Source organism: Phalacrocorax carbo, chromosome 1 (assembly GCF_963921805.1).
Source record: "Phalacrocorax carbo chromosome 1, bPhaCar2.1, whole genome shotgun sequence".
NCBI classification, from domain to species: Eukaryota; Metazoa; Chordata; class Aves; order Suliformes; family Phalacrocoracidae; genus Phalacrocorax; species Phalacrocorax carbo.
The window spans coordinates 202777378-202796541 of record NC_087513.1 but is presented as its reverse complement, the minus strand read 5'-3'; the positions used below and the strand labels follow the sequence as shown (position 1 = coordinate 202796541).

General features: G+C 41.6%; 1 protein-coding gene across 1 annotated transcript; it reads right to left on the bottom strand.

The window, feature by feature from the left end:
* Nucleotides 1-1240: 1240 nt before the first annotated feature.
* On the bottom strand, nt 1241-18573 carry TMEM123 (transmembrane protein 123). Its single transcript, XM_064441300.1, has 6 exons — nt 18205-18573; nt 13780-13848; nt 11479-11544; nt 6958-7149; nt 5356-5509; nt 1241-3193 (listed from the first exon to the last, which is right to left on the bottom strand). Exons 1-6 carry the CDS (start codon nt 18275-18277, stop codon nt 3169-3171), a joined length of 579 nt encoding a protein of 192 aa, XP_064297370.1. The 5' UTR covers nt 18278-18573; the 3' UTR covers nt 1241-3168.
* Nucleotides 18574-19164: the final 591 nt, after the last annotated feature.

Here is a 19164-nt window from a genome sequence, read left to right as displayed (position 1 = left end):
GAACTGCATTGCTCAGCCACTGGTGACTAGTAAGAAAACAGATCTGCAGTCTTGTTGAGAGGGTGAACTATAAACAGTTGAATCATCTTTACAATATTAATAAACTCAATTAAGGATCAGCTGAAAGACTGACGATAGCATAAGTATGCCTCGCAAAGGGGAGGAGCTATTTGTGCTAAAAATTTGTTGCATAAAATGGATATAAACAGATCATAAACTTATGATTGAATGTAGAATAACTAACCACCAGAGGAGTGAGTGGGAAGAGACTTCTGTGGGGAAGGGATTATATTTAGGAAACATTTCTTTACTGAGGCGGTGGTCAAACACTGGATGGGCTTCCTGGAGAGGCGGTCCATGCCCCAAGCCTGTCAGTGTTCTAGAGGCATTTGGGCAATGCCCTTAACAACATCCTTTAACTTGGTCAGCCCTGAATCGGTCAGGCAGTTGGGCTAGATGATCCTTGTATGACCCTTCCAACTGTTCTGTTCTATATTCTCCATCCTATTCCCCTGCTGCCTGGCAGAGTGCTAGACTCCAGCCTAGCAGACAAAAGACCTTTTTCTACTTTTTTCTCCTACTTCAGCTTTTACCTCATATTGGTCTAAAACTTGGTAGACTCCTGTGGCAAACCCTTTCAAATACTTTTTCCTTACAGAAACTACGTGCCAATCTTTAGTTAACATACTCAGGATTTTTGAATCCTAAATTACTATTTCAGCTACTTAATACAGTCAGCCCCTCTGCATGTGTAGAGCATCGCTAAATTCAGGTCCACTGCTTGTTCCAATGCTGTAGCGCAACCTCCGTGACTGGGACCTAAGTATGTACTTGGTGGTAACATGACACACTGAAAAGCCGTCCTGGTCATCCCATTTTACACGTGCGTAACATAAAAGCTGAGTTTTCACTTACTCTTGGAAATCAAATGTAAAGTTAAAGGTAAGATTTATCAATTGCACCTTACTTTGTCTAGTATATAAACACCTGAAAGGAGGTCAGGTTTTATACTTGCACTGACACCTCTGAAATCTTAAGCACATAATTATGGTTTACGGTAGTAATGAGATTACAAAATACATTACAAATTATTGAGCTGGGCAAAAACGCACTAGGTCTGGTATTCTAGCTTTTAAAAGTATATATAGTGAACACTTCTTATTCAATGGTTATGACTGTTGAAAGCATTGAGGGAACTATGAAACTGTCTAATAAAAGAAAAATCCAACTGAAATTGATATAGAAACTCCAAAGATTTAATTTTATTTATTCATCTGTACAACAGAGGTGAGACAATCCAAGTAATTGAGTTGCATTTAATTGCTTTAATTTCTAAAAAGGAATTGCAGTTCTATGCAAGAATTGTTTCCAAACTCTTCAAGTCAAAACCAGAAGTCTTCCCCCAGACAACGCAATTAAGAAAAAAAACACACCAGTTACTTCAAATCACTCTTCCCCCTGTACTTCAATCTCAGTTAAAAAAAAAAAACAGCCCTGCCACCCCATTTCAGGTGCGCAGCTGGTGCTGTTCAGGCTACTCATTAGCCATGGTTTGCTGGAATCTGCTGTGCCTTGGACACAATGGTTTTACTGCTCTATGTGAAAGAAGAAAAGGCCACCCATATGGGCATTTTAACATTGTATGTGAGAATGAACTATTGCTTAACAAAAAAATTAGCCTGTGCCAGAGCTGTAGTCTTATTTTCCCTGATGTGTTGTACCCCATCCCCCACAGACCTACAGGTGGTTCCCGTTGTAACCTACCTCAGCTGTCACCACCTCCTGTCTGTGCCCTGCATGACAGACTAGTGCCAAGATAGCCAACTCCCACCACACCAACCCTCTTCTCCAGGGAGAGGTCTTCAACCGGAGCCTGAGCTGGACTGAATGATTATTCAGTGACATAAGGAGACGCAAGCCTGTGTTGCTTGATCCTTGCTCTAGTTTTCCTTACACCAGTGTAGATCAGGAGCCCACCTACTGAAGTCAGCAGGTTTACATCAGTGTAAATGAAGCAGTGATATGGGAAGCAGCATCAGCCATCTTGCACGGGACCCCCAGCGTATTTGGGCCTTACTCGAAAGGCCTTCCGAGAGATGCCCTGTTGCCTTCAGTGGGCTTTTGACCAGACCTCTGTCCACCTGTGCAGCAGTACCAAGTTCTGAAAGTAGTTGTAAAAATGGAGATTATATTCTTCTAAAATGCTATCATACAGATTTTCCACTTCTCTGTTTAACTTTTAATGCTTATCAAATGCTGCTAAAATACTGCATGTAGCTTCATAATAAAAACCAAGAGTGAAGCAATTGCTACATTCAACTTAACCATTTTTTGGAAGCAGTTTTCATATTTTATCATATTTATGATGGTGCAATTACTTTTTTCTATTTTTATTTTACCTTCAATTGCACATGCTTCATTAGGACATGCTAGAAAAAAGAAGCTATGGATTGCATAGTCTGTTTTCTTATAAGGACCCTTTTAGAGAAAAGGGTTGTGGATGGGTATCTCCAGTCTGTCCATGCTCCCTGCAGCTGATCGCACTGTATAGCTTGTTAAGCAAAGTCTCTGCTGGTCACTGGTGAGCTAATGACTGAAGTTTAAAGTATTCTTTATCACCTTATATAGTTAGCAAACCATGTTACTTTATAGCCTAATAAAAATGAACTAACTGAATTGTTCAAAACCCAAAATTACTAAAGTTCATATCAAACTTCAAAATAAATACAATTCAATATGAAATATGAGGAAAAAAAAAACATTTTACTTAGCAAAAACCTATGCTTAGTCTCAAAGGTATCCTATTTAACCTACTATATCCATTATGGAACACACTGGATTTACGCAATATGTGAAAAACAACTGAACTTAGAATAGCAATGATGTGATCCATTGCCTTAAAATGACTCAACATGTGTGTTTCTTTAAATTTGGTTACAAAAATACTGGAAAAAAATTACTGTCTCTACAAAGTGCTGAGTTCCTCTTCTTCTTATGAAAGCAAATGCAAAAAAAATCAGGATGTTTAAAGAGCTTCTCAACATTTTGCAGGATCACACCCAAGACAAGTTTAGAGACTGATCATCTTTATGGAAGGGAATTCTTTCAGAAGTAAGTTACAACAGCTGTGACAGGATGGGTTTCCAACACTGTCTTCCTGAAGTCTCTTTAAATGATGGCATCATGTTCATCACTGTAATAGAAACACAGTAATTAATGTTCTGCAGTACACACAACAATCAACATGAGAAACAGCCACCCAGCTGCTGCTAAGAAGGTTATTTCATGAACAGAGGCCACCTTGCTGGGAAGGGCTAAGGGCACATTTTTCTGGGAGTTCCAGTCCTCTCGGAGCCAAGCCTGACATTAGCAGAACAATTGCTTCACTAGCCTTATTAACATTTTGGTTTTCACATTTCAATCAAGTAAATATTTTTAAATCAGCTGTTGCTCAGGCATTTTTATCCTATCTATCTATACCCATGTCCAGTAGTAAGAGCCAATCAAAGCCAGTTTACAAGCTCAGCAACAGGTTTCCTTTGTTTTAAAGATACTGTTGATCTGAATTCTCAATATCCATTCAAACGCTACTGTGGCTGAACATGTGCAGCAGGGACTGGCTGAAATCCATGACCGACAAGGAGTCAAGATGGAGAGAAAAAGCAAGGCCTAAACACTAGTATCTCAACAAGACTAATGACATCACCTCACTTAAAACAAGCTTCTCAACTGAGATGGATAATACTGAATTGGAAAAAGAAAAGCAGCGTAGTTTAAGACCTGGGAATTCTTAAATGTGGGACAAGGAGGCATGCCTGGAAGAAAACTGAGCAATGCTGGGTAAAAATGGCAAATGAGATGGTACAGTTTTGATTGAACTATTCACTACAAAAGGGGTGAGATACAAGATGAAGTCAAAATCATAGATGTCTGACCGATACTGTGCTCTCAGAAATGAATGTTGCAAAGGAGAGGAAAAGAGTACCTCCACAAAGAAAAACCCTACCCAGGACAAGACTAGACCTACTACCTCCTGTACCCCAATCTCATATCACAGAGGAGAGAGACCAGTTGCCTGAAAGAATTTGGTGGCAAAGAATCTGTTTAAATCAATGTTTTCCAACTGGTAGTCTACAGACTGTCTCAAGCCCACAGACAACTTTTGAAGGCTCTTGAAAAGGTAGCTAAGAAAAGCAAGCCTGCTCCCAACAGGCTTGTATTTGCTGTACAGCACCTACATTCCACAGGGAGAATATCAGCAGCCTGCAGCTCAAAGGAGGTTGAAAGTCACCGAACAAACAAGTGACTTTAGGTGGGATCCAGCCTATACCTTTCAATATCTACAGCACAGACTTCTTTATCTAAGACTCTTAGCTGCCCTCACAGTAGGTGAATATAAACACACACGGATAGGCTGATTCATCTGACAGATTTACCCTACTTTAGGGTAATACAAATGATATGAAATGACTCGTTCAGATGCAGATGCCTGTATTAGGTTAAATCAATTCTATTTCTCATTTCATAGACTTGTGAAAAGTATGTAAAGCAGGTTCAGTGCATACAATTTTATGGACAGGTTTCTGGAGTTGAGAACGAGGTAACACAGAAAACTAAATATTAGAAATCAACCAGTTGGCCAATATTGCAAAGTGGGACAAAAGTTTGAGTTTATATACTGACAACAATCAAATACTGTGCTTCTTAAAATGGGAATAATGGCCATACTGCCTTTGAATGTTTTCCGTGACAATAAACAAACAAATGAATCAATTCAATGGTGGTGACTTAAGAATGTGGAGTATTAGATGTCTGGCTTTAAAACTGGCTGCTCAAACTAGACTTGAAGGTACATAACAGGTGATACAAAAGAGAAATGGTAACAGATTTCCAGCAAGATGTCATATAGGTAATAGAAAATAGAGCTACTACAAAAAAATTAATGGCAAGGGGGAGGAAACCTCCAAAGAGTGAACAGACAGACAGAGTCTAGGAGAAACTGTCAGAAGAACCAGAAGTCTTACAAATTGCAGCAAACATTTCAAGGAAATGTCTTCAAGGAAACATTAGTTATTCATGGAATAGCGAGAGGACAAGGATCCTTTAAAAAGACATGATTTTATATAATAGATCAAAGAAAAAACCCACTCACAAGACAGGCATAATAATAATAATAATCATGAGGAATAGCTGAAGTGTTGAAAGACAAAAAAGCAGAGTTAAATCTCTTAATGATATTAATATAATGTACATTAAACAAATTTATGTATTACAGTTTATTCTCCTTGTTCTGTTTGTCCTTGTTCCCCTCAAGAAAGTAATAAATTGACAAGGGACAATCCCTTGGGAACTTACATGGTTCTGTACTGAATGCCTCTTCTAGAGTGATAGGTTTTGCATCCGATATAGAGAATAACTAGGACTCCAAGTGTCAGCACAATGCCACCTACAAAACTGCCCACATCAAATCTGGAGGTTTTGGCTATGACAGCCTCAGATTTTGATATGGCTGAAAAGAAGAAAACATAAGGCATTTTTTACAGAACTTGCAAAATTGCGTTTTGAAGGATTCCTCTACATCCTGCCACCCCACTGACACATCATCTAAAGACCCAACTACACAAATTTAACATAGAACAACTGGCAAGATACCAGCCAAGCACACTGAAACCTAGAGCAAGCTTAGGTTAATGTCAGATCATGGTAATGCAGGAGGAGCTAATCCAACTCCTTGCTGTTTCTGGAAGAATGATTTCCCCTTCTCCTCTCCACCTCCCTCTCACCCCAGCCTTTTCCCCTGCTGTGCTTTCCTCCTTCCACACACGTGGCTCCGGCCCTTCTTAGGCCAGTTCTAGTGTTTTTCATACCCGCCATGAGCCAATTTAACTCAGTAAGCTGGCCTGAAATTAACCCAAACAGAAAAGTTGCTTTTAGTCATATGAGCATACTGAGTCAGCCTGCAGAGGGGTCCAACCACCACCAAGTCAGTCAGTACAGTTACATGGTGGGAGTAAAATGCTTTTGGTAGCGATGAGCTGTTGGATTGCTTTACCTTGTCTCATGCAATTGTACCCTCACTCTCCAAGTGAGATCAGCTCTGCAGCCCAACACAAATACTGACACAGATAACATGACCTCAGATAAGCCGTAGCGGTTTCCGTGTGAAAACTGGTTTTATCTGCTACGAACTCCCACCAAAAGACCAAGTCTGTGCCCATCTGTACTTGCCACAGGGAACGTTATAGCCAACTAAAACTTCTGCTGATGACAGCTCTACCTACCCAATAACGCTTCACTGACATATGAGCAACCCCGATCTGTTTAGAGGTGTAAGCATGAAGTGGTGTGAACAAGCACCTAACCACTAGGAAATACTGAATTCTACACTTACTGTTTTTGTATTAAAGGGTACTGTCAAACTGTATTTGACAACTTTTACATGAAGTGTGACTCATTCATAGTCATACTCTATCCTCCATTATGGGTAAAATTCATTACATTGCCACAAACAGATGTAGCTAACAGAACTCGGTCTTTCTACCAAGGCAGTAGATATATTTTGAGCCACAGGTCAGCTGTGAAAAAGGAAGTATTAGAGACAAGTTTAAGTAAGCTGTACAAGGGAGAGCTGAACAAATACAGAAGTTGTATTCAAAAGCCAGGCTTTCTCCTAACATTGCTAATCTCCTTGCTGGTGGCTGCTGGTTCAGACCACTTGCCTTTTTTTTTTTTTCTCCTAAATATGTCAGGTCTCTCAGGTTAAGTGAAGCCTTATTTATGTGAGTGCTCAGAGCAACGTTAATGTAGCCAACTTAATAATAAAAGCTCACCTTACTCTTTTTTCAACATGCAAATACCTCCTTTGTTATACTACTGTAAGACTAATAATTCTACAATTGCACAACATATGTCAAAATGTATACAAGCCTTTACGAGCTTCTTGAAACGTGAACTCACCTGTTACAGAAGTGAAAGAAGCCTTGGAAGTGGTCACCGCTGTAGTATTGAATTGTGATGATGTGACTGATGAAGCTGTGGTGGATCTTGTTGTCTGGCTGGTTTTGGTGGTCTGTGTCAACAAGGTGACAGACATAGTGGTGTTGGTGGGCTGACTGGTACTGGTCAGATGAGTAGTACTGGTGGACATACCTGGGAGATTTTTATTTGGGATATCACAGAGAAAAATACATTAAAAAATAAACTGTATACTCACGAATAAGACAGTATTTATCATGCCCAAATAGAATGTCAGAGTCACAATGAAAATGCCATGGCATGGATTTCCATTTGCATACAGTGCATCTCCTTTGGAAAGGCCCGATTTCTGGGGCTCAAAGTCAGGAATGGTTTAAAGGAAAAGCTGCAAAGAAAACCTGAATAATACCTGATAATTTTTAGAAGGGTCATTTTTTTTGGATAACACTATCCAATTCCATAGAATCACACCTAACTTAGTATTTTAAAGTGGGATACAATTCTGGATCAAGAGTAACTTTCCATTTGCAGCGCTCAGCTTTTCAGATAACTAAGCTCTTCTGATAAGAACAGATTTTGCATGAAAATGCCCCCCCCGTTTAGTAATAATTTAATCTTTTTTTTTTTTTTTAATGAAACACTGGCTTTACCAAGGCTGCATGTATCTTAACAGAAATAATTCTGTATGTATGTTAAACTTAAGGTTCAAAAGGTTTTCCACATATGATAACAGTTTGACTAAAGTAAATCTGCTGGCTTGTATCATTTATTTAGTAGTGAGCTGTCTTGCCAAGGTTAAAACAAAGATTGGAATGCTGTTTCACAAGTTTAATTGACACCTAGCGTCTTTAACTGTTACTCTGCTTTTACCTAACACTTCCCCTTTCCTCCCCAGAAAGCAGTAATGAACTGTTCAGAATAAAAATACCATGAAGCAAAACTCAGTAATTATAGAAATTTATATTTATAGCAAAATCATTAGAACATTAGTAGAAAGCAGCCAGCTAGAATAGTCTTAAGAACAACCACTTATTTTTCTAAGAAGGAACTAACAAGAAACAGGAGCCTGTTACACAACTAACATTTCTCTAAGCAGACAATATGAGGCAAATAGCTTTTACGTATTAAGGAATTTTACGGAGAAAAAAAGCTCCCTTTGCAGCTGTCTACTTCTGCATTATTTCTATAACCTCATACAAGCTGGGTTCATTTTAAACACCACAAAAGCTATGGACATTCAAATGTCTAATTATACCCATGTTTTCTTGAAATTGTCTAAAACTAGAACAACTGAAGCATAGGTAGCATCATCTCAGTTCCAAAGTAAACTTAATATTCATTTTCTGCCTTTTTTTTTTTAAATTTTTACAGCATCTAAAATGCTTCTGTAGAATAATTTCCCTGTAAGTGTGGTTTAAAACGTAAGTAGCTACACACAGAATGGTGTCTCTGCTAAGACTTAAGTATCACTGCTTCCAGCACAGATGTGAATGTCAAAAACGTAAAAAACCTGAACAATATGGCAGTGTAGGCATTCAGAAAGCAACTGACCTACACAACACTTTTCTGACACATTTAACATTAAAACTACTGAAACAGCCTAAACAGTCCCCATAGTAAATGTTAATTTATTTTTCTGTGCTTTGATGTTATAACTGTATTGTGCCATAACCCTAGGAAACACTTTGAAATGAGCATTCATTGAGATGAACCAGTGGGAGTACTATATTCATGTGCTTACCTTGTTACAATTAGGGAATTCAGTTCCTCTATGAAGCATGTATAAAATACATCAGATAAAATTCAGGGCACATTTTAATATAGACAAGTAAACTCCCCAAAGGCACAATTATCAAATGGTTCCTCACCGTAGGAAATAAGGAAATGTCTATATGGAAACCATCTAGAGTTGTATGACATGAAACCACACCTGGTAACTGCATTCGTAATATAAAAGATACCAAAAGAAAGACAAATCTGAATGCAAGTGTCAACCAGTCAGTTTTTGTTGGGTTTTTTGAGCCATAATTTCAAACTGGTTTGTGTTTCTGAGCAATATAATGCCTAATTGTTTCATGCATAACATTATTAAACGATGTTACACAAAGATGGTACTTATTCCATGGGCATTAAATTACCCTACAGAAAACCTGAGTCAGCACAAAAATATCCAGGCAGCTATCGCAAAAAATTTCAGCAAATTTGCACATTACTTTTTTCCCCTCTCTTTCCTACTAGCGATCCTTTTGTCTTTATCAAGATTACAGCATTTGGTGACGTAACATTACGAGTAAAGTCTGGTTAATCCCCTACAGACTTATCTTTCATAACGTATTTAGCATCAGTCATCTCAAAACATCAGTGGGAGGCTATCTGAGGCAGCTGGAGAATTTGGGAAGCTGACACGAATTGGGTTCTTCTGTGTCTTTGAAAAATCTTACCCATACTATTTTACCAACAGAGTTAAGATGAAAGAACATTTGCTAGCAACATCTGTCTTTCCCTAATTACTTTTATTTCCCTAATTACTTTGCCCCCAAAAGACCAGCTGGGCTTCATCAAACATCACACTAAACAAACCCAGGCTGCCTGAGTTAATTTTTATTATTTAAAAAGGATGCATGCCAGTAATACATTTGAGGTTTATGATGCTTTATTTGTAAGAGGAGTATTTTACTTTGTATGCTACCTGTGTTTAAACATTAGTTATGCTATATGCATCAAAGTATATATATACCATAAAGATAATTTTTAGCGTGCACTACTTTCTTAGTGTTCTAACTCAACAAGAATGAACACAACTCAAATTGCATAAGCACCATGCTAACATACAAAATAATTATTATTGAATGCTCTTCCTAAAATAAGTAAATACTCTCCTTTGCATGGAAAAAGATTGAATGAAACAGACTTCTGCTTCTGCCATGAAAAGCTTAAAAAAAAAAAAAAGCAGAAACTTTAAGCAAAATTAAGTATATGTATCCAGTAGCCTTTATTCTGAAGAGGTCAAGACAGATAATCAAAATGGATGCTCATTGTCTTAAAAATTGTGAAATTTCTAACAAAAAAAAAAGTGAAGGATGTGATTATCATGAACCGTGCGAAGCAAGGCATAGCTGTCTGTTAGGTTTGTACTGTGCCTAACAGTAAAGAGCTCAGGCCTCTTTTTACTATTATTGTCCAGACATAGTAAAGCTCAGATGTCTCCTGCAAGAAACCTATAGTCAGGGTTGGAGCAGAGGAAGGAAGGGTTGGAGCACAGGGTGGGTGAAAAACCTGTGGTTAACAACGGCCTTACACATGGGAAAGGCCCTAAGGCAACAAGGGGATTACAAAAATCTCTCCACTTTCCAAGTTAGGCATGCTTAAACTGGTACACTGCAGGCAGTGGAATGAAACATTGCACCATGTCCTTGCTATCAAAAGGAAGGTTTTGCAGAGATTTTTCTTTTTTTTCCCTGCTTGAACAAGCAGCAACTTCTGAGCGTGGTAGCTCTGAGGTCATCTGGAGACTACAGAGAAACAAAGTGAGAGCGGGTCTGGAAACGGAATGACTGAACATTAATTCTTATCTGCATCAATTCTTATGCAGTCTTTACTGATGTGGTGAAATATACCTGTGCATGTTCTTCCAGAAGATCACTTTTTAAATGTCCTTTTTTAATAATCTCATATTGATATAACCAACAGTTGGAGCACTGCAAACACAAGCGGATGAACTGGTTGCTTGTGTTAGGTTAAATATCTGCTTTCAAACTCTACTAGTTGACCTAATACAGGTATTTCTTCTTTCTACAATGATGTGTTTTGTAAACACGTTACTTATGTTCGAACATCACAGCTGCAACACTGCTGCCTTGGGAAATCAATCTCACCTACAATTCTTTTACCGTGTTGTGAAGGACAGATGGTAGTGGTAGAACAATGCTAAAGCACCCGTGACGGGTTGTCCCAGACCTGCCACTCATGTCTCCACCGTTTTTGTACTATGAGCTCTAAAAGGACTATTTTCTATGGTATAAGGCACTATGAGTCTTATCTAAAAGGAAATGAAGACTTATTCTTGAAACTCAAGCTCCAAGAACTTCATTATACCCTAAATTTTTTTACTTTAAAATAATACTAAACAGATACACACTGTTTGCCCCAAAACCTGTTCATCTTTACGTCATGAAAATGCAAGAAGTTTGCTTAGAGACAAAGAATGAATGTTGAAAAGACCAACTTCTTTCAGTTCTTCCTTGAATTTATATTTTGATTCCTGTTTTTCAATGGCACTGCAAATGTCATTGCTTCTACTGATGAAGCATGCTACCTAAGCTTGAAAAACAGTATAGCTTCATTTCAGAGTTGTTTTACATGTTGCCTCCCAGCCCTAAAATGATAATGTCTCTCTCAGATACCCACTTTTGATGGATATTTCTTTAGAATTTGGTATGACCTGGAGTAGGTTTGGACCTAGCTTCTAGGTTCATAGTAATGGACAGATGAACACATACATACTGACTGTAGATGTTGCTGTAGATTGTGTGGATGATATAACAGTGAGATTGGATGAACTGCTATTGCCTTCAAGGAAAAAAGAAAACAACAGAAGAAATATTACTAATTTTAATTTTAACATACTATAATTAAAGTACCCACAACACAATACTCTCCTCAGGGTATTTGCTTGCAGGCTAAAGGCGCGAATAGAGCAGGGAGTATTCCATCCCAAAGCAGATGGTTTTATGGGAAATGCTTTTTGAATGAAAATGCTTCCAGATTGTAGTGCAGCAAGAACATCGTTACACGATATGCACAGCAGTGCCCAAATGGTCTGCATCTGAATTCTTTATATCTCCTCTTTTTGCTCTCTTCCACTTCTATGTCATGCTCTATTCCAGTTGCTGTTATCAGCCATACTGTCACTGATTTTCTTGACCTACTTAAGCACTGTGGTTTTTTTGTTTTTCTAGTTTTTATTCTTCTATTTCAGTTCCATTTCCTGTCCCTCTATTATTACTTTCATTTTGCTGCATCTCTGTTACAAACTGGGCTCATGCTAGGAATGTACTGTAGTTATGTCAAGTAGGGACAGACTGATACCCTGTGAAACATCTTTCTGTGGCCTTATGCTCTCTCTACACAAGAGACTTGTGTATGAGTTAAAATATAAACCATGGTTCAGTCTTAATCGTTTTGTCCTTCCCTCTGTTCTCTCCCTTCTACTTTTTCAGTTCTTTTCCCCCCCACTTTGTACTCATGTTACTTGTAGGTTCTCAGGCACCCTCCCACTCTCACTTCTCTCCTCATTGCTGCATCCCTCTTCAATGTTTCTTACAGGTTAATGGCCTCTTCCTCCCGGCAAAGATCTACTGGGCTGTTTGGTAACTCCTGTTCCTAGAAGTATCACTGCCCATACTTCTCTCCCTTCGTTCTGCACTGTTGTCTATGCCCATTCTGTGAATATTCTTTCCTCTAAAGCAACTGATCTTTCACAGCATTCTCCCACATTGCTAGTGCTATGTGCCCTGGAGCAGCTCTCTCTCTTTTCAGCATGGCTGGAAAACAAAGCGTATAACCTCAGAGATAATGAGAACAGTGACACAGCTACCAGAATGAAGAAGCAGGCCTACTTCCTTTGGACAGACGTGCTGCTCTTACCACTGGAAAAGTCTAGTCTAAAATGGTTTTGCCGACCCTATTTGCAATTGCATACATGTTATGAACAAGCTCAGGTTTAAGAACAAATGCAACAAATTTACACCTTCATACCACCTACCAAAATGGGGGGAAAAAACTACAGAGGGAATTACTTTGCTTTTTTCTTTGATATAATCATAGCCAACTAGCCCCACCATTTCGTACTGTACACACAACCCCTATGCTGACATACCTGGGGTATTAAGCTGCAGATTTAACTGCCTTTGAGAAACAGTCTATGATTGTACAATTACAAACACATTCTTTCTTGGATATGTCGACTTTTATACCAGTGTAAGCCATGCATATGCCTGGAGCTAAACCTTTCCCACACTGGCCCAATACTGTAACCAGAACACAGCTTTGGGTTTACCCCGAGTTCTGAATGTTTACTTCTGCAACCCTAGGAACACATCTGGATGTGGTCTGCATGCTCAAACAGGTGAAAAGAAGCCACATACAGTGCCTGGAATTTGGGTGTGAGTCAGTGATGCAATTAAGACAAGATAGAGTGAGTCAATGAGCAGAGTATTGGCTATACATCCCACTCGTTGGCCAAGAGCAAATGAGATGAGCGAAGTCGTACAGGGCAAAAATGACTCAAGGAATGTGTCTTTTGCCTGGCACATGCCTAATGGTATGTAGCTTAACGCAGTCAAAATGAGATTATACTAGGAAATAAACACGTACTTTAGCAATGAACTCAAGCACAGTGGACCTAGAATCCATTCTGATGTTAAAAATCAAATGAAAAAGTACTTTGCCCTTTTCTCAAAAGCACTGAATTCTAGACTAGCAAGCAGACTTCTTGAGGCGGTGGTTCTCTTTTTAACTGTAAATTGACGTTGGCAGGTATTTTCCCATTTATTTATCTCCTCTTTGTTGCTCTGGGTATGTAAGGATATGAGGATTGAGTTGTGTTCTAGTGTTCCTCTTAAATATCTTTAGTTGTCCCGGAATAGATGTGACAATCAGAGTACCTCCCTCCTGCCCTACAGCTGTTCACAATTCAATAAAATAAAGGGCAAACTATTACAGGACAGTTTAAGGCATACGATAATACATATTGCTTTTCTGAATGCTACCGCGGAACAGCAACAGAAATGCCAAGAGTATTACCTTGCAACTTATGGTCCGGAATCGTAGTAAGGGGTGTCATACTGGTGGAGTTGTTTGTCTCTTTATTTCCTACATAAAAACCAAGAATAATAAGACAGTTTTAGGTGCTTTATTATAAGAAGCAGGACAAAAAAAAAAGTACAGCAACTGTCACTTTCTTTGGGCTTATAAATGACTAAACTACCAGGGACTGGAGTTAGATATAATGATGATATAAAAGCACTGTACCACAACAGCCTGCTCTTAGCACATTAAATATGACAACATTTGCACTACCCAGCCATCAATTGAACTGGAACTCCTTCCCATCCTCAGTTACACCTTCCGTATCATCACCACCCCAAGTCCTCTTCTTCCTTGAGATGAAAAGGGACTGAAAGGAGTCAGAGGTAGAAAATCAGACACCTTTCTTTGGTAATAATGTATGACCTGCATCCCCAACAGCAGAAGGAAAAGAACTTCTCATGTAAATCTTTTCCTATAAAGTCTGCAAGGCCTTTGCAGGCAGATGGGCGCTTGCTCTGCCCCTGCATGGACAGCGTGGTAAGACAATAAGCTCCACTATGAAGTTGCATTATTTAGTCTGGGATTAACAGCGTACTAATGCATCCACTGAGAATTTGGCAGGTGGGGAGCAGGATGGAGAAGGATCACACCTCTGGTGAAATATCATCATACCCTAAAGACTAATTGAGGCCCTATTACTCTGTCCTCAGTCCTGGTCTACAAATGAGTGGTAAAATTTAAAGATAAACCACACAGAATGAAAAGTCTGGCATTCACATGTGTGCAAGAGGATCAGCTGTGGATTCTGCTTTTGCCAAGCAGTGTTGCCAAGCGCTTATAACAATTTGCTTGCCTTTAGCAGAATATAACCTGAATTAAGTATCACAGATTTCATGATGAAACAGATCCGAACCAAGGAAATACCCAACTTAAAGCAATGCACCGAAGCACCACATACTGGAAAAGGACAGGGAAAGGGGATCAACAACACTTTTGTCAGACATCTCTGTTTTCCTCTGTTTAAGGTCAGGCACAGATGTCGCTAAAAAGATAACTGCTTGTGGCTGGCTGAGGCGTATCTGAAGACAAGCGTGCTTCCTGTGAAATGCCACGGCACAGTTTGGTACGCTGAGTGCTTCCAGGGCCTCTTGTGGTTTTGTTGCTCTAGTGTGTAAGAAGTCACAAGTTGAAGACAATTTGAGTAAGCAAACTTTCAAAAGGGCAATATCAGGCCAGTTCTTCCAGCTTTATAGCTGGAATTTGGCTTCCAGAAGAGGCATTGAGACACAGGAGCTGAAGATCTGTGCTCATGCTAAACACATAGATGCAGAGTAAGTGGTAGGGATAGTGCCAATCCTTGTTGAAAACAAACAGGACAAGACTTCAAATGGACTTGATTTTGCCAGATTCTGCAAAAATCAACAGAGTGGGTAACACTCACAAACCTTTAATGTTAGGAATCTGTTGACTCCAGCTCACACATGTAACAAATTACTATTCTCTGTAGATGAAGCCTGATAGAAGAACCATACCTGGTAGAAGATGAGTGGCACTACTTATTCAATTTCCTGCATATTACAAAGGTCAATTTGCCCACTCCCACATTCACATTTAAGATAAACACATTTCTAAGGACTCACAGACTTTATGCCTATGCTAACTAAACCTCACGCTGCAGAAAGATGGTGGTATATAAACTCATGTTTTTACTAAGCACAATTTTACACATTAATTTTGGGGACATTTCAAAAATCATATATAAAATTCTGCCTGGTCATCTTCTCTTTTCAAGTTTGATGCATCGCAGGTAAGTAGGAGAGTTTTATGTCCAAGCCATTCTGCTTCTGTTGGTTTAAAAACCAAATAGTACAGAGGCACTGACAGTCCATCAGAAAGATCTCCAACTTGCACAGTAACCTCTAAGCAATCCAAATGAGTAGCAGCTGAGGGGCTGGAATGGTTAAAGTAGAGATGTTAGAGCAGCAACAGGAATATAACCATCCCATAGATAGCCTCCACCATCAGGATACTCGTTCTTCTCAGCTGAAATGGATGAAGCTCAAATTCGGGAGATTAAAACAAAAACAATCCCCTGATCCCAAATCTATTGTAACATCTCCCAGGCAATTTTGAAGAACTATAAATTCAAATCCCTACCATCTGGAAACTTTGTATTTCTTCTCACTTGGACTCAACAAGGTCTTTTGGTACCTATTTTTGAAGTACTGTTATTGCCCCACCAAGAAGGTAGGTCACCCTGAGACACAGGTCAGGCAGGATTATCTCAGCAACCTTTCAGACAGGTCCTCATGCCTTAACATTATGAAATTACCTCAGTCTTGTAAAGGAAAGCGTAAACATCATATCATAGGTGCTTAAGGAAACAACACAGACCCAAGTAACCAATTTTCAACCTTGGCCAATTTGAAACTGAAAAACTACACCACCTTTTCCTGTCATGCAAGAATCTAAAACAAGTAAGGAGATAAACTGAAATCAAAATGCCATGCCTGTTCTCAGGTCTGGAGGCTGCTGCTGCTCATTTTTTGTACTGCAAGTAGTTTTGTACACAGCCAAGCGCTTGGAAGATGTTTCTAGCTATCTTTTCTGAACAGAGCAGAAAGGGGGTGGGGGCAGCTTCCTGCCACAGTGTGTAGATTCTCCTCACTCACTCAGATATCAGGAAGGCAGCTGGATTTTACATAATAGTGGGAAGGATTTTTTCCTAAACCATAGCATTTTGCTAACGTTTCGTCCACTGACTTGACCAACACAGTGTAAAAGAACGGCATTATATTTAAATAGCCAACCTGCCCAAAAATCTTAACTGGAGTGAGGACAAATCTACGGCCACTTTCACTTTTTGCAAATCATAGTATTTCATGGGTTTCACACATAGTGTTCATTAGTGAATCACAAACTCTTGCTGAAATCAACAGAAATCTCAGCAATAGATTCTGGAAGTTTCTGCGTAAGTGGACAGAAAAAAAAGGTACTTCAATAGATACATGAGACTCAGCCTTAAAAGGGCCCAATGTACTATAAATGGGGTCTAGACAACAAATTCACATATAGAGGAAGGACTAAATTTGACTGTCAAAAGTTAGATGAGGTCATCCCTGTCCCAGGAGACAGCATGGACCATACACAGAGTGAAACCTGCATATGCACTCAGGAAGCAGCACAATAAAAGACAGATTAGGCCAATCTTACATCAAATGAAATTAGTCTATCGTTGTAAAATGGAGGCTGTAAGATCTTAGCAAAGCAGTAAATGTGTTACCGGTAAACTTCTTAAAAAAAGCTTGCTCTTTTTGGAAGGGCAATTATACAGCTGCTCACATTCCTCATTTTGCTTTTTTGTATCAATTTACACTACAGCTTCATCAGATTAAACAACAGCATATTAACACTGCTGGACTAACATACTCAACATGATTTGTGGCAGGTTAGTTTTGGTACCTTTCAGCTTCTTTACGATGGAAAATTGTGGGGCACTGTATGGGCATTTCAGTAAGAAAAGGCCACTCTGGCAGCTCAGACTTTTGTATCTCATTTTATTTGAGTGCATGTTGAAGATTATCCCCTGAATCTGGTCTTCTACTACCTGACTTAAAGCACAAGAAAACAGGAGGCTGCTTATTTCCTAGAATCGGCCTTTAAAACGAGGCATTGCTGCAAGCGCCTGGACAGAAACGTGACAAAACACACCATCTGTCCTAGCAGCAAAGCCGCTCGCCACAGCGCACCGCACGCCTCGGAGAGCGGCACCCAGCAGGGTAAGGAAAGCGTTTCCTTCCAGTCCACCCGCCTGGGGCACCGTGGCTTCCCGGCTCCCCCACGGCCCACGGGCCGGGACACCTGCCGCGGGAGGCCCCTGCCCCGCGGCGCCGGCGGGTTCGGCGGCACCTCCGGCCCGCTCACACCTGCGGGCGGGAGCGCGGCGGGAGCAGGGCCGGGGGCCCGCGCGTCTCCCGCTGCGGGCGCGCAGCCGCACCCCCGCCCGACAGCCACACCGCTCCTCGTTTTGTTCTGAGAGTTTAAAATGATTGCTTCTACTTCAAAACATCCTGAACACGAAGCCTCTCACCCCCCGCTTCTGCTGCAGGTCCGCCCTAAGGAGACCGGCCGTGTGCACGGGGCGATCTCAGCTCCCGTTCGAGAAGGTGGAACGAAGAGCCCAACGATCCCCCGAAACTCCTCGCACCGGGAAGCCCGAGCGAAGGGGCGCTCGGCGGGGCCGCCCGCAGCCCCGGTCCCGCTCCCGGTCCCACCAGCGGCACGGCCAGGCCTGGCTCCTCCCGAAGCAGCCGCCGGCCGGACCGGCTGCCGCCTCCCCGCCGGAGGAGGGAAGCAGCGCCGCCGTCCGCTGCGCCGGGCCCGCCCGCTGCGCCCGTTTCCCCCGCGGCCGCTACTCACGGGAGCCGGGGGCGAGCAGCAGCAGCACCGCTGCCACCTGCAGCGCGCAGGAAGCACCGCCGAGGAGCCGCATGTCCGCTGCGGGACCCGCGGGGCTCTGGGCTCCGCCACACCGGAGCACGCCGGGCGCTGCCTGCCCGGAGCGGGGCGGGGCAGAGGGCCGGGACGGGCCGCGCCGCGTCGCGTCCGAGGCCTGAGGCGGAGGCTGATCGTCCCGCGCGCCGCGGCACCCCGCCCCTGCGCGGTACGGCCCGCTCAGCGCCGGCCGGGCCGGCGGCGTCAGCCCGGTCGTCTACGGGGTGTGCCCTCCCGCCGGGGTCCCCCCCTTCTTTCTCTCTCCCGCCGGTTTTACAGCAGGCTGGGTGGCAAAGTGTTGCGGTATCCGTAAAGAGGGACTAGTAAGCGGAGGAAAGTGCGCCGGGCGGTGACACGCGAGTGGCGCCGTGGAGGGTCCGTGAGCACCCGTGGAGGCGGGGTTCGGGCACCAGAATCACAGAAGTTAGGGGTTGGAAGGGACCTCTGGAGATCATCTTGTCCAGCCCCCCTGCTTGAGCAGGCACACCCAGAGCAGGGGGCACAGGAACTCGTCCAGGTGGGTTATGAATGTCTCCAGGGAAGGGACCCCACAGCCTCCCTGGGCAGCCTGTGCCCCTGCTCTGGCACCCTCACAGGAAAGGAGTTTTTCCTCATGTTTAGATGGAACTGTGTTCCAACTTGTGCCCATTGTCCCTTGTCATGTTATTGGGTACCACTGAAAGGAGCCTGGTCTCAACATGTACCAGGCATGCTTCAGACTGTTAATGTAAGTCAGTCCATTTTCCCAATACTGTTTTAATAATCTCCCACCAGAGCCTCAACAGTGAGGGTTTATCCTCCTTGTTAACAACATCGATCTGAACAATACCTGGTTGTCCATGTCCTCCATTTGCAGCTCACTGGGGACATCCTTGTAAGATGTTC